The sequence below is a fragment of the Neoarius graeffei genome, chromosome 18, assembly GCF_027579695.1.
Source record: "Neoarius graeffei isolate fNeoGra1 chromosome 18, fNeoGra1.pri, whole genome shotgun sequence".
NCBI lineage: Eukaryota > Metazoa > Chordata > Actinopteri > Siluriformes > Ariidae > Neoarius > Neoarius graeffei.
The window spans coordinates 631641-645588 of record NC_083586.1 but is presented as its reverse complement, the minus strand read 5'-3'; the positions used below and the strand labels follow the sequence as shown (position 1 = coordinate 645588).

The window sequence follows — 13948 nt, the reverse complement described above, 5'->3', positions numbered from 1 at the left end:
GCGCTTCATCGCACGCCGAGGGAAGCCACATGAGCTGCTCTCCGACCAAGGCACCAATTTCAGAGGGGGTCAGTCTGAACTGCAGGAGACGTTCAAAGCCCTCAGCCCAGAGCTACAGTCCCACTTAGCCAGTCAACAGATTGACTTCAAGTTCAATCCTCCACATGCTCCGCACTTCGGTGGTTCCTGGGAACGGGAGATCTGTTCCATCAAAGCTGCCCTACACACTACACTCGATGCACAGACAGTCACTGAGGAGGTGTTGAGGACAGTGCTGATCGAGGTGGAAAGCATCATCAACTCCAAGCCCTTGGGTTACACCTCGTCAGACATCGCAGATCCCGATCCCATCACTCCAAACATGCTGCTGATGGGGCGGCACGACCCCTCCATACCACAAGTGGTCTACACCGACTCCGACATCCTGAGCAGGCGCAGGTGGAGACAGTGCCAGGCCCTTGCGGACCAATTCTGGGCTAAGTTCATCAGGAACTACCTGCCCTCTCTTCAAACCCGCTCCAAGTGGCAACGAGACCGGGAGGACCTCATCGTTGACAGCATCGTGATGATTGTTGACCCTCAGCTCCCACGTGCCCTGTGGCCTGTGGGCAAGGTCACTGCTGTCACCCCTGGAGCAGATGGCAGGGTACGTACTGCACAGGTGCAGGTCAAGGACCGGACCTACACACGCCCAGTCTCACGCCTGGTGAGACTCCCTTCACTCCCTCAGGACACCTCTGCCTGACATCATGGACACAACTTTGTTCTACAAAGTTGGGGGCGGCTGTTCAGAATTGCGGTGCCAGGTCTTAATTATTTTGACCTTTAAAAGTAGTAAACAGGCACCCTTGTCAGACATAGTGGCTCCCAACTTGTTAGTTGTCAGGGCAACCGACCTCCTCCCTGTTGTTGTGCACGCGCTGTGCACGTGGACTGACCAATCACCCGTTGTTTGTGCACACGCTGTGCGCATGGACAGGGCATCTTACAACACGCCAACTTCAGACACCCTGGCGCCACTGTCCATCACACGCCAACTTCAGACACCATGGCGCCACTGTCCATCACACGCCAACTTCAGACACCCTGGCACCACTGTCCATCACACTGTGCTGCGTGGACTATATAAGATGCGCACAAACATCGAGGAAAACACAGCACACATCAGACGGGGACCCCATGCAACACCTGCTTCTCATCAGTGAATATTCGGATCCGTTTCTCTCTTTCTCTCTCTGTTTCATTTCTTTCTTGCTTTCTGTCTTTCTATCGCGGACGTGTCAGGATCCAACGTCCATCATTTGTGCCGTGTGAGCATTCCGTGCGTCCTTGAATGTAAGTTGTTTATTGTTGCGTAGCTACTGTGTTATGTGTGTACTCGTTATCTGTAACTGTTACATGTGGCGGTAAGGCTAGCGAGTATTTCTTCTCTTTTTCTAGCATCCTGTGTCTGTCTATTTTCTTACATGTTTGTTCTGTTCTGTTCAGTAGCCATGTAATGATAGCGCTTGTCTTCTCGACCGCGGTCTGTTACGGGAGCACATTTCATTATTAGCCATTGCCGTGTTGGGAGTGTAGTGGTGGTATGTACAGTTCATAACCGCGCCACATATTCTAACCTTCTATGCGCAATACAGCGCGGGGCAGCGCTTAAAGGAGCCACGCTCCCCTTCATTCAGCCGACACACTCTGTGTCTTCATGCGGGTGTGACTCGCTGTAAGCAGTTGCACCACGCACCTTGGTAATGATAGCTGCTGTAGGCAGCTATCCTCATCCTCCGTGTACGTTGTACACATTGTACATATTGTGTACATATCGTGTATATAGTCAGTATCTAGTGTGTTGTGTTATTTATTATGGGGTGTAAGTAGCATTCATTGGGCTTTACATTGTTTTACTTGTATAGTATTCATTTGTGTGTTTTACATTTGTATTACATTGTATATAATTATTATTCATTTGCGTTAATATATATTTAATGCGATGTGTATTTGTATTTATATCATTGTTATTATTTACATTATTGCTTGTGTGTATATTATCGCTCATGTCTTGTTGTATTTGTATTTTATTCTGTTTTCTAGTAAAACCACGGTTTACACGGTTTCTCATGAGTGGACATCCATTAATTCCTGTTCTAACCGGACAGCCTGGGTAGCTTGCTGTATACCTGAGCCAGTGTCCCTCTTATACAGTCCTTTACCCTGTCCATCACCGGACACCCATTTTTATAACCTGATTGTCACCCCATTGATTGAAAACACCTGACTCTAATTTCACCTTCAAATTAACTGCTAATCCTAGAGGTTCACATACTTTTGCCACTCACAGATATGTAATATTGGATCATTTTCCTCAATAAATAAATGACCAAGTATAATATTTTTGTCTCATTTGTTTAACTGGGTTCTCTTTATCTACTTTTAGGACTTGTGTGAAAATATGATGTTTTCAGTCATGTTTATGCAGAAATGTAGAAAATTCTAAGGGTTCACAAACTTTCAACACAAACTTTGTTTTACTGCCAGTGGAACTGGTTCATTGCACAAAGTGGATGGAATAATGAAGGAGGATTACCTTAGAATTCTTCAGCATAACCTCAAACCACTGGAAACTTGAACATGATTGGGAGTCACAACAGGACAATGAACCAAAACGTGCATCAGAGCTGGTTGTGGAGGATAAAGCAGGCTAACATTAAGCTTAAAACAAGCCCTGACTTCAACCCTATTGAAAACATATGGCCCGTGCTTAAAAGTCAAGTCCATGCCAAGGGGGAAAAAAATGAACTGAACTCTACCAATTCTACCATGAAGAGTCGTGAAATATCCAACCAGAATTATGCCAGAAGCTTGTTCATGGTAAACAAAAAATGTTTGGTCGAAGTCAATCTTGCAAAGAAACAAATATTAGGTGTGCTGTATGTTAAATTTTGACCCTGTATGTATACTTTTGACCCTGTGTTGATTTCAGAAAACCCAAAGAAAATTGTGCACTGAATTCTCTGCCTTTTTTTCTTCTTTAAGATGTATGCTGTATAATCATTCTGCCACAGAATAAGAACAGTTCAGAGAAATCATTGAAAGCCCAAATATTGCTATGACATTCATATCACTCATATCATTCATATCATGACATTTGTCACTGTATGTAAACTTCTGACCACAACTGTAACTAATGGGAAACACTGTAATGAGCATTGCCTCATGTTTTTAATAAATTATACAATGGCCTGTCTGATTTACCTATCTGTTTAACAATTACGACAGTCTGCTGTAGTACACTGTGGGTCAAATCTTGCTAATGACCTTAAAGCCTATCATAATGTGTGTGACATTCTTCATAATCAATAATCAACCTTAATTTGGTGTGCCTCACCCCCAACAAGCTTGAAAACCTCTGGTACATATGAGAGTCAGTTATGGTTGGGCAAATTACAGCAGTTTTAAATGAACATGCAGCCTAGCCTATAGCTATGTTTTAATGTCCATATTGAGCTCTTCATTCTGCTCCTCAAAAATAGCATTGCGGTCAGTTAAGGACGCTAGTGCCCAAATTACTTTTTTTCTTTCGGCCGCTCCCATTAGGGGTGGCCACAGCAGATCTGTTCCGCATATTTGATTTGGCATAGGTTTTACACTGGCTGCCCTTCTTGACACAACCCTCACCAAACTAGCCAGGCTTGGGACCAGCACTAAGTATGTACTAGCTTGTGCAACCCCAGTGGCTGGATTATTTTATCTAATCTGCATGTCTTTGAACTGTGGGGGGAAACCAGAGCACCTGGAGGAAAATGCTGATGCCCAAACAGTATGTTGATTTATTTATTTATTTATTTATTTATTTAAATAAATCTCCCACTGTCCGAAATGCCCGAAGGGGGATTATGTCATGGCAATGTCCATCCTTCCATCTGGGAAGGATACTCACCTTCTGGAATCAGCTCCTCTCTCAATTTTTGGAGGAATTTCATGGAACTTGACAGGATTCTTTGTATATGTCGGTAATATGCATATTGCAATTTCATTCAATTCCATCGCATTTTACCAGAGTTATGACATAGTTGCCAGTGGGGGATATTGTGCTCTCAGAGCACTTTTGTTTACATTTGAAAGCCTATGCCTCCTAATGCCTGCTTTTTTCCTAAATTTGTTTGGCCCCTCCTTTAATTTTTGACCTTTTTTTGGACATGGCATTTGTTTCATTGCTGCGCACTGCTTTTGCATTAGTTTAGAATGTTAATGTGCATTAGCTAACATGGTTGTGATTTGACAAGTGAGAACAGGCACACAGCATGCTGTCACGTGAACCCAAAATGACCAGCCCACAGAGAGGGCCAGTAAAAAGACAGCAAAGCAAAATCTCTGGTCATTATGCCCTGGCGAATAAAGATGAGCCAAAATAGCTGGTCTGTCCATACAGACATCCTAACGTATTTTTTGAGGGAATTTTCCAGCCAGGAGAAATATCCTTTAGCAAAATTCATTCCAGTATGTTGCCTTCCCTCTTTTTCAGGTTCCTGACCATAGTTAGGAAGAAGTGAATCTGGTTGGTAGGCTCACTCACCTACTCATATGGCTTTCATAATGCTCCTAGATTCTAACAGATATATGCATCAGGACACAGATACACATGGCATTGGTCTGAACAAAGTAACATCTTCATATGAAAATAGCGGTCATCACCATTACAGTCGTGGCTAACTCCACATAACCTGCATAGCAAAAAAAAAAAAAAAAACACACATACTGGGGGGGTCATCCCACAATACCCCTCCTGCAACAGCCCCTCTTAAAACATTTTACAAGTACCATGCAACTGTGTGAGAAAATTATGACTAAAACTTTGACTAGAATTAGACTAAAATGAAAATTGAGTTCCACTTCTTAAATCTTGATGAAAACAAAACAAAAAAAAATTAATAAATAAAATAAAAAGACTAAAATGAAACTACAATTTTCAGTACAAGACGAAGTCTCATTTAAAATTCTTTAAATTCAAAATTAACACTGCAATACTGAACTAAACCAACATTACCTACTGAACATTTATGGCAAATAACAATTACTTGTACAAATCCAAAATATTTTCTATAAAACCAATTTGGTGGCAGAACTGACTTTATAGTTGTGTGGGTTTTTTTTTGTTTGTTTGTTTTTTTAAGCTGTCTGTTTAGAGACCAAAACACAATGGGCAGATATTTATCAGAGAGGTCTGATTCACAGCGCAGCTTTGCCATGTCAGATGTAAAGCCTTTTATGAGAAACCTTTCCTTTGCCTAAATTCTGATAAAACCTTGCCTGCATTTTCCTGTAGTTACTAAATTCATCTCCAAGCTTGTCAGCTGTTTTGTGAATCTAAAGATAGTCAAGAACCTTTAATTCAACCTTCATAAGCCTTAATGTAATATTGGCACGAGCCATCGTTCTCATTTCTGTATCCCTCATTTAAAGAGATTGATTGATTGATTTAGTGAAGAAAATGTAAATGTGGTATTTTTCTACAGATATACAGGAGCATGCAGTGTGAAAAATACATCGACACCAAAAGAGAGATGCATGTGAATTGGATGAGGTGAGAAATACACCAGTTGTTGGATCTTTTTAGTGATTTGATTTTACAGCTCATAATTTGTTGGAAGAACTTTATCTTCTTGCTGTCACTGGTATCTCTGCCATGCTTTCTCTAAGTTTGTAACGCTGATCTGATTTTTACCTTTTCTGGAATCTTGCCTCATTCTTTTAGGTATGTGAATTGTGCCCATAATAATAAAGAACAGAATCTTGTGGCATTTCAGTATCGAGGGGGAATTCTGTATCGTTGCTGTCGACCCATTAACCCAGGACAGGAGCTCTTGGTGTGGTATGAAGAGGAGGGCACCAAAGAACTCAGTCCTGCACCTACAGGAACAACCAGACAGAAAGGTGTTACTATAGTCTAAGAGATTATAGAGGTTATTTTCTGCATCATCTAGTGATCTATTTCTTAGCCTAATATTGTTTCTGGGATGAATACTGTTGTACAATGAAGTCTACAATAACCAGAGCACTCCCCCAGAGAACTCATTTTGGCCAGTTCCACCAACCAGGTAGGACTTCTCTATCATATGACAATGACCAACCAGAGAGGGTGAAGTCTGTTGGCTTCCTCTGAGACACGTGAAGTCAGCCCACTACATCTCTTGCTATTGCGAATCCTTTGTAACGTCTGGCTTTTCTCCATAAGAGTGCTAATTAATCGATATTTCTCATGAGTACAACTTAATACTGATGACAGAAGAAAAATAACCAAACATCTTCCATTCAACATACTGAATAAACTCAGTGCTGGTTATTCTGAAATACCGTTGATTGTATTTGTGTTTCGAGCCATTTCCTGATGAGGATCATGTTCTTCCTTTAACCAAAATTCGCAAAACTCAAATGGAACAAAAAGGTCATGATGATAGTGGGCACCAAGTGAACACAGGGGAAACTTCTTTTTTTCAAAGCAAGAAAAAAAGGATTGTTGCATAAACTAATTGATTTTTTTTTTAATGTTTTAATGACTATTTGAAAATCATAACCCATTTCTAGGGTTACTTGTTTGAAACTGAATATATAGTAAACCACAAAATACTGCTGTATTTTTATTCATCATGCACAATTTAACCAGAAGTAGCGTAAAATGCATGCCCTGTGGATCCTGAGTGGTGCAGCAGAAAAATATCCTCCCCATCATCTTCCCTATTTTCGGGAGATTGCCACATTCTAATCCTGATAATGCCACAGTCATCTGTGGTCGGGAGCTCAAGAGAGAAAAATTGGCTAGGCTCTCTGGGAGGGAGGGGTGACATGCTCTCTCTCTCCTCTGTTAATTACACCAGTGAGTCACGGGTGTCTGTGAGCTCATGCATATTCATATGGAAGTGAGTGGATTGGGCTTTCCTCTGAGTGTGTTACGCCACCCACTGACATTGTATGAGTAAAAGATGCGGTCAACTGGTGTTACTTGCCTCGGAAGAAGCACATGGTAGCCTTAGCCCTCCCTGGTTGGGGGTTGTTGTGCGATACGGAAGAGTAGCCTGATGGGTGGGAATTGGCCATGGCTAAATTAGGGAGAAAATCAGGGTAAATAAACACATGGCCTATCACAACAAACACACAATATAGGACAATGCTTTCAGACCTCCCCATATTACAGAAACACACAGGAGGGAGGGACAAAAAAAACCCATTTTATAATATCTTCAGTGCAATATAACCAGCTGGCTGGATAGAAGTTAGTTGAACACGCACATGCAGCATGCCTGAACCAAGCAAAGTTGTTAATTGGCTAATACAGTTGTCCGTCAAACCCATCAAGCATTATACAAACCAATTAGAACACATTTACTTTATTTCAGGAGCACGTGATACAGTATTTATATTATCAACCAATTTAATAAGCAATAACATTATTTTTAGTATTAAATTCAATAATTCCACGAGTCATGCCATACAGAAAGAATCTTTAATTATGTTTATTTTTAACTCCTTAAACTCTTTCAGCTCGAAAATTTCAACATATTCAGGGACAAGTAAGTGTTTATTACTACAAACCACACCGTGGCATTCTTTGCATAATACAGTAAGGAAATTCCTGTAGAGGCTTTGCACTATCACATGACCCCCATAGCAATGGTAACTACACCACCATGACAGGAGGCATGCTTGTAGTGCTTCATTCAGACGAGTTAGTTGTTATTGATCAGTATGGGAAGATTTTGCTGTGTTTTTGGATGTGTAAATCATTCTGAATGAAACAAAAGACATCAGATTTTTAAATTTACCAAAAGTAATTCATTATCGGGGGGAAAAAACGAGAAAGATTTGAAAACGTTGAAGGGAAAATGGCTCGTAAACATATGAAGTGCAGTGAGGCGCTCAATCTTATACAGAGAGTTGAGCATAAGAGACAAAGTCTAGCAAGGTGCTTATTCTTGTACAGTGAAGTGAACATGGGCGTAAAGCTACAGTCACACTACAACTCGCAATGCTTTGCGATGGGTTATCAATGAAAAATAGATGTTTTGGTGATGATGCTTGGCGATATACCAGTACAGGCAAACTAAAAGTTGTGGTCACACAGCAAGCGAACTCTTGACTGTCACGCCTACACACGCTCAAGCAGCTGCGCTCGCTCACAGGCCCCAGTCATTATGGGAAACACCTGATGCTGATTTGAGAACAATCGGCACACCCATATAAGAACACAGTCTTTTTGAATGTTTTTTTTTTAAAATCACTGTCATGATTTGAGCCATGTTTATGACTCAGCTTTTGGTTTTGCTTGTGTTATATTTTTGCAAATATCACGCTTGCTAATAAACACTATTCCTGCACTTAGATCTGTCTACCACCACATACTTGCAAAGTCTCTGTGAAAACAGCATCCTTATATGCGCATGCTGATTGCAGTCAAATCAGCATCGGGCATTTCCCATAATGACAAGGTCCCAAGTGCGCGCACAACGTGCTCCGAAGGACCCCTGAATGTAAATGCACGTTTAAAGTCTCAGTGAAGGTTAGGCAATGACAAGCTGCTGTGTTGACGCTCATGTTCACTTCACTGTATAAGAATGAGCACCTTGCTGCAGTTTTGAAATTAATTTTTTTTATTTTTGGAATTCTTACCTTTGTGGAAATGAAGTGAGCATATGATCGTATTTTTGACCTCTCCGTTCAACAGAGTTCCGCCCAATGTTTGTGCACCATTTTTCCCTTTTACATTTACAACCCTGGTCATGAAAGTGTTACGGAATTTCCCGGAATTCCGGGTTTTTAGATTTTCCGCCGGATTTTTTCTGCGAATGACCCGGAAATCTGGATATTTGACAAAACTCTTAAATCTCCAGTTTTCCGAATGGAGAAATTTATTTTTCGGATTTTTCACGTTCCTAGACGCGGCGTAATACTTCGTCTCGTCCTTGCATGGGCGCAGTCCTTAAATAGCCCAAACATAGTTCATTGATTAAAGACAGGTGTTCTTTGTTAACGGCGCACATGCTGGAGCTCGTTAGGCGCGCGCGCCTTCAGGACTGACACCGTTCTGCGCAAGCGCAACACAATCGCACTAGAAAGCATGTTCAAGCTGCCAGTGTAGCTGCAGTCTTTTTAGTTGCGAATTACGAGTATTTTCTCTTGTGTTAATAATTTGCCGTGTCAAAACAAGCAAAACTTTCCTCCTCCTTTCGACGTGAAGAGAGGTAAGCAATTGTGTGTGTGTGTGTGTGTGTATATATATATATATATATATATATATAAATAAATAAATAATATAATATTTTTCCCCCCATCAAAGTTGCATTTTGTGGTTTGGAAGCTAAGTTTTAGTGCCGTTTCTAGAACACATCATCAAGAAAACGTGGAAGAAACAGCAATAATGGAAGAGCCTGTTTCTAAGCTGCCTAAAACTAGCAATGGTAATTATGTTTTGATACATAATGTACTCAGGCTGCCAGTCAATGTGTGACACACACACACCCTACGCCCCTGATTGAAATAAGAAATTTGGTATTCATTGGTGTGTTTAAATTTACAGACAATACGAACTAATGTAAACAATTGGCTTCAACTCACATAAATATGAATTGGAAATTTTTAGTTCACTTTAGCTTATGCAAATGCACAACTCTACTAAAAGATTGATAAATGAGGCTCAATGTCCCCAACATTGAAACCTGAAAGCTTTAGAAACACTAACAGACCTTTACTTTTTAACAGTAGCGTTTTGGGATTTTGCTGAGTTTACCTTCAACTGTCTGATTTTTTTTTTTCAAAGTAATGAACTGTGTAGCAGGAAAATCACCGCGTTTTCTAAATGCACTCCTGAAAATTACTCAATAACTCGGGGAATTAAATTTGATATTTTTGACATGTTAATCATTAATGTACATGAAAGAAAAAGGCTTAAAAGTTATAACTTGTTTTAGTGAAAATAAGTACTAAAATGCACTAGAATGCAGGGTTTTGCATGTTATGTTATTAAAATATTTTCGGGGGACATTGCCCCCCCCCCCAAATCTCAGGGTTTTTTCCTTTGCTCCACTTTCATCTCTACGTAGAAATCTCTCTATTTTGTTTCCCCCGATGAAAAATTTCTTTTTGTAAATTAAAACATTTGATGTCTCTTTCATTCAGAACAATTTGCACATACAAAAACACAGCAAAACCTTCCCATACTGATCAATAATAACGAACTCATCTGAATGAAGCACTACAAGCATGCTTACTGTCATGGCGGTGTAGTTACCATTGCTATGGGGGTCATGTGATGGTGCAAAACCTCTGTACTGCTGCAGACTGAATTGAATGCCATTTGAACTGTTGCAGTGTGTCCCTTTTTTTTATATGCCTGCAATTCTGTATGGCCATTCTTATGTCTTAATTTATGGATGCTGGCTTTCTTTCTTTCACCATTTACATTAATATGAATCAAGTGGGTTTCACAAAATCCCACAAAATTTAATTTCATTAACTGTGTGTTTCATTGAAATTAATAAGCATTTTAAATATGACAATCCATATGTAAAAATAAAGACCTTCTTGTGTAAATGCTTCTAGATAAATCTATTCATAACCAGATTGATAAATAAGGCCCATTGTTGTATGTTTCAGATTGTATGTTGAATGCTCGGGCTGAGTCTCCTTATTAATCCTGGATGAGATGTAAATAAGGCTAGGCTTGCCATTACCTAGACTTAACATTATATCAAACAGAAACCAACTACTCCCCCTTAGTCAGTCTGACCCACGGGGCTATGACCAGTGCTGTGCCTAGCTGTTGTACCAGCACCTTATTGAATCTACAAGTATTCCTAGCTAGTGGCTGCTGTATCTTTGTCCTCAAAGATACTTTTTTTTTTTCCTCAGTCTTCATGTAGAATCTTGAAAGTTTGAGGTTCAGTAAAAATGCTCCCTTACATTAGGTTACTGTGGTTAGATTTTATAATCTTGTTGCATTTCATGTAAAATTTCTGATACTTTTGTCCTTTCACTTCCCCAGAAGTAAAGAACACTTTGCTGCAAGTCTTTTCCTGCTCCACATGTCCTCGTTCCTGTGCATCTCAAATTTACCTTGACCAGCGCATCCAGAGATACCACGATGAAGAGTCTGTGAGACTTCAGGAATCAAGAGAGATTAAATATGAACTTCAAATCCCCTCCAAATGCTCCAGTAGTCAGCCAACATCAACTGATGCTTTCGGTTCTGACACTTCTCATAATGATGTAGAGAAGGAAATTCACCACAGCTCAGACTGTGGAAAAAGTTTTGGTCATCAGAATGCACTCAAATGGAACCAGTGCAGTCACAAAAGAGTAAAGCCACGTGACTGCTCACAGTGTGGGAAGAGTTTTACTGAGCAGACTGCTCTCCAACGACACCAGCACATTAACACAGGAGAGAAGCCGTATCACTGCTCACAGTGTGGGAAGAGTTTTACTCGTAAGAGTCATCTCCAACAACACCAGCGCATTCACACAGGAGAGAAGCTATATCACTGCTCACAGTGTGGGAAGAGTTTTACTCATCAGAGTGCTCTCCAAACACACCAGAGCATTCACACAGGAGAGAAGCCGTATCACTGCTCACAGTGTGGGAAGAGTTTTACTCGTAAGAGTCATCTCCAACAACACCAGCGCATTCACACAGGAGAGAAGCCGTATCACTGCTCACAGTGTGGGAAGAGTTTTACTCATCAGAGTGCTCTCCAAACACACCAGAGCATTCACACAGGAGAGAAGCCGTATCACTGCTCACAGTGTGGAAAGAGTTTTACTCAGCAGAGTCATCTCCAAATACACCAGCGCATTCACACAGGAGAGAAGCCGTATCACTGCTCACAGTGTGGGAAGAGTTTTACTCAGCAGAGTACTCTCCAAATACACCAGCGCATTCACACAGGAGAGAAGCCGTATCGCTGCTCACAGTGTGGGAAGAGTTTTACTCATCAGAGTACTCTCCAAACACACCAGAGCATTCACACAGGAGAGAAGCCGTATCACTGCTCACAGTGTGGGAAGAGTTTTACTCATCAGAGAGATCTCCAACGACACCAACACATTCACACAGGAGAGAAGCCGTATCACTGCTCACAGTGTGGGAAGAGTTTTACTCGTCAGAGTCATCTCCAACGACACCAACGCATTCACACAGGAGAGAAGCCGTATCACTGCTCACAGTGTGGGAAGAGTTTTACTCATCAGAGTGCTCTCCAAACACACCAGAGCATTCACACAGGAGAGAAGCCATATCACTGCTCACAGTGTGGAAAGAGTTTTACTCATCAGAGTCATCTCCAAATACACCAGCGCATTCACACAGGAGAGAAGCCGTATCACTGCTCACAGTGTGGGAAGAGTTTTACTCAGCAGAGTACTCTCCAAATACACCAGCGCATTCACACAGGAGAGAAGCCGTATCGCTGCTCACAGTGTGGGAAGAGTTTTACTCATCAGAGTACTCTCCAAACACACCAGAGCATTCACACAGGAGAGAAGCCGTATCACTGCTCACAGTGTGGGAGGAGTTTTACTCATCAGAGAGATCTCCAACGACACCAACGCATTCACACAGGAGAGAAGCCGTATCACTGCTCACAGTGTGGGAAGAGTTTTACTCGTCAGAGTCATCTCCAACGACACCAACGCATTCACACAGGAGAGAAGCCGTATCACTGCTCACAGTGTGGGAAGAGTTTTACTCGTCAGAGTCATCTCCAACGACACCAGCGCATTCACACAGGAGAGAAGCCGTATCACTGCTCACAGTGTGGAAAGAGTTTTACTTGTCAGAGTGATCTCCAAAAACACCAGAGCATTCACACAGGAGAGAAGCCATATCACTGCTCACAGTGTGAGAAGAGTTTTACTCATCAGAGTGCTCTCCAAACACACCAGCGCATTCACACAGGAGTGAAGCCGTATCACTGCTCACAGTGTGGGAAGAGTTTTACTCAGCAGAGTCATCTCCAACAACACCAGCGCATTCACACAGGAGAGAAGCCGTATCACTGCTCACAGTGTGGGAAGAGTTTTACTCATCAGAGTGCTCTCCAACTACACCAGCGCATTCACACAGGAGAGAAGCTGTATCACTGCTCACAGTGTGGGAAGAGTTTTACTCAGCAGAGTGCTCTCCAAACACACCAGCGCATTCACACAGGAGTGAAGCCGTATCACTGCTCACAGTGTGGGAAGAGTTTTACTCAGCAGAGTGCTCTCCAACAACACCAGCGCATTCACACAGGAGAGAAGCCGTATCACTGCTCACAGTGTGGGAAGAGTTTTACTTATTCAGGTACATTTAAAACCCACAAGTGCAATAACTCCGAGACATTGCATGCTTTAAAGTTGTCAAATTAAATGGTTTTTATTCATGCTTTTGCTGAAAATGTCCTGTACTTTGATCCTAATTGTTCATATTAAAGGACTACATACTTTAAAACAATCTTAGTGATTTTTAAACAAGACTGTTAATGTTTTCTTTTGATCTTATGTAGTTATTAAGTAGTCATTAATTACCACCATATAAATAATGATTCAACTGTAACACTATTATCAGTGTAGTACTGTAGCATGAGACTAATTCTTCATAGAATTATTACGGAGCAGGAGTTTAATGTACTATGTTTAACGGAAATGTGGATCAAACCAAATGAGTATGTCGCATTTAAATGAAGCTACTGTATATGCTTCATTCTCAGCTATATGTATCAGCTTCGTCTAACTGGTAGTGGACAAGGCGTCATAGTTATTTGTTATGATAATGTAGACATCATACAAAAACCTGAACAAAATTTCAATATGATTGAAGTTCTTTATATTCACATACATAGCAAAAAAATAAGTCTACCCAGTCAGTTCAGCTAATTATTTACAGGTCTGTGGTCTGAATTTCTTTCTGAATTTGCGGATTTCATCTCAA

At 41.1% G+C, this 13948-nt stretch overlaps 1 protein-coding gene across 1 annotated transcript in view; it reads left to right on the top strand.

Moving 5' to 3' along the window:
- Positions 1-13449, top strand: part of LOC132866553 (zinc finger protein 665-like) — a 69749-nt gene extending 56300 nt beyond the window's left edge. The window contains exons 3-5 of the mRNA XM_060899379.1: positions 5508-5575; positions 5747-5925; positions 11027-13449. Coding sequence (XP_060755362.1) covers positions 5508-5575; positions 5747-5925; positions 11027-13386 — 2607 coding nt within the window. The 3' untranslated portion in view covers positions 13387-13449. The remainder of the gene's footprint in view (positions 1-5507; positions 5576-5746; positions 5926-11026) is intronic.
- The last annotated feature ends 499 nt before the right edge of the window (positions 13450-13948 follow it).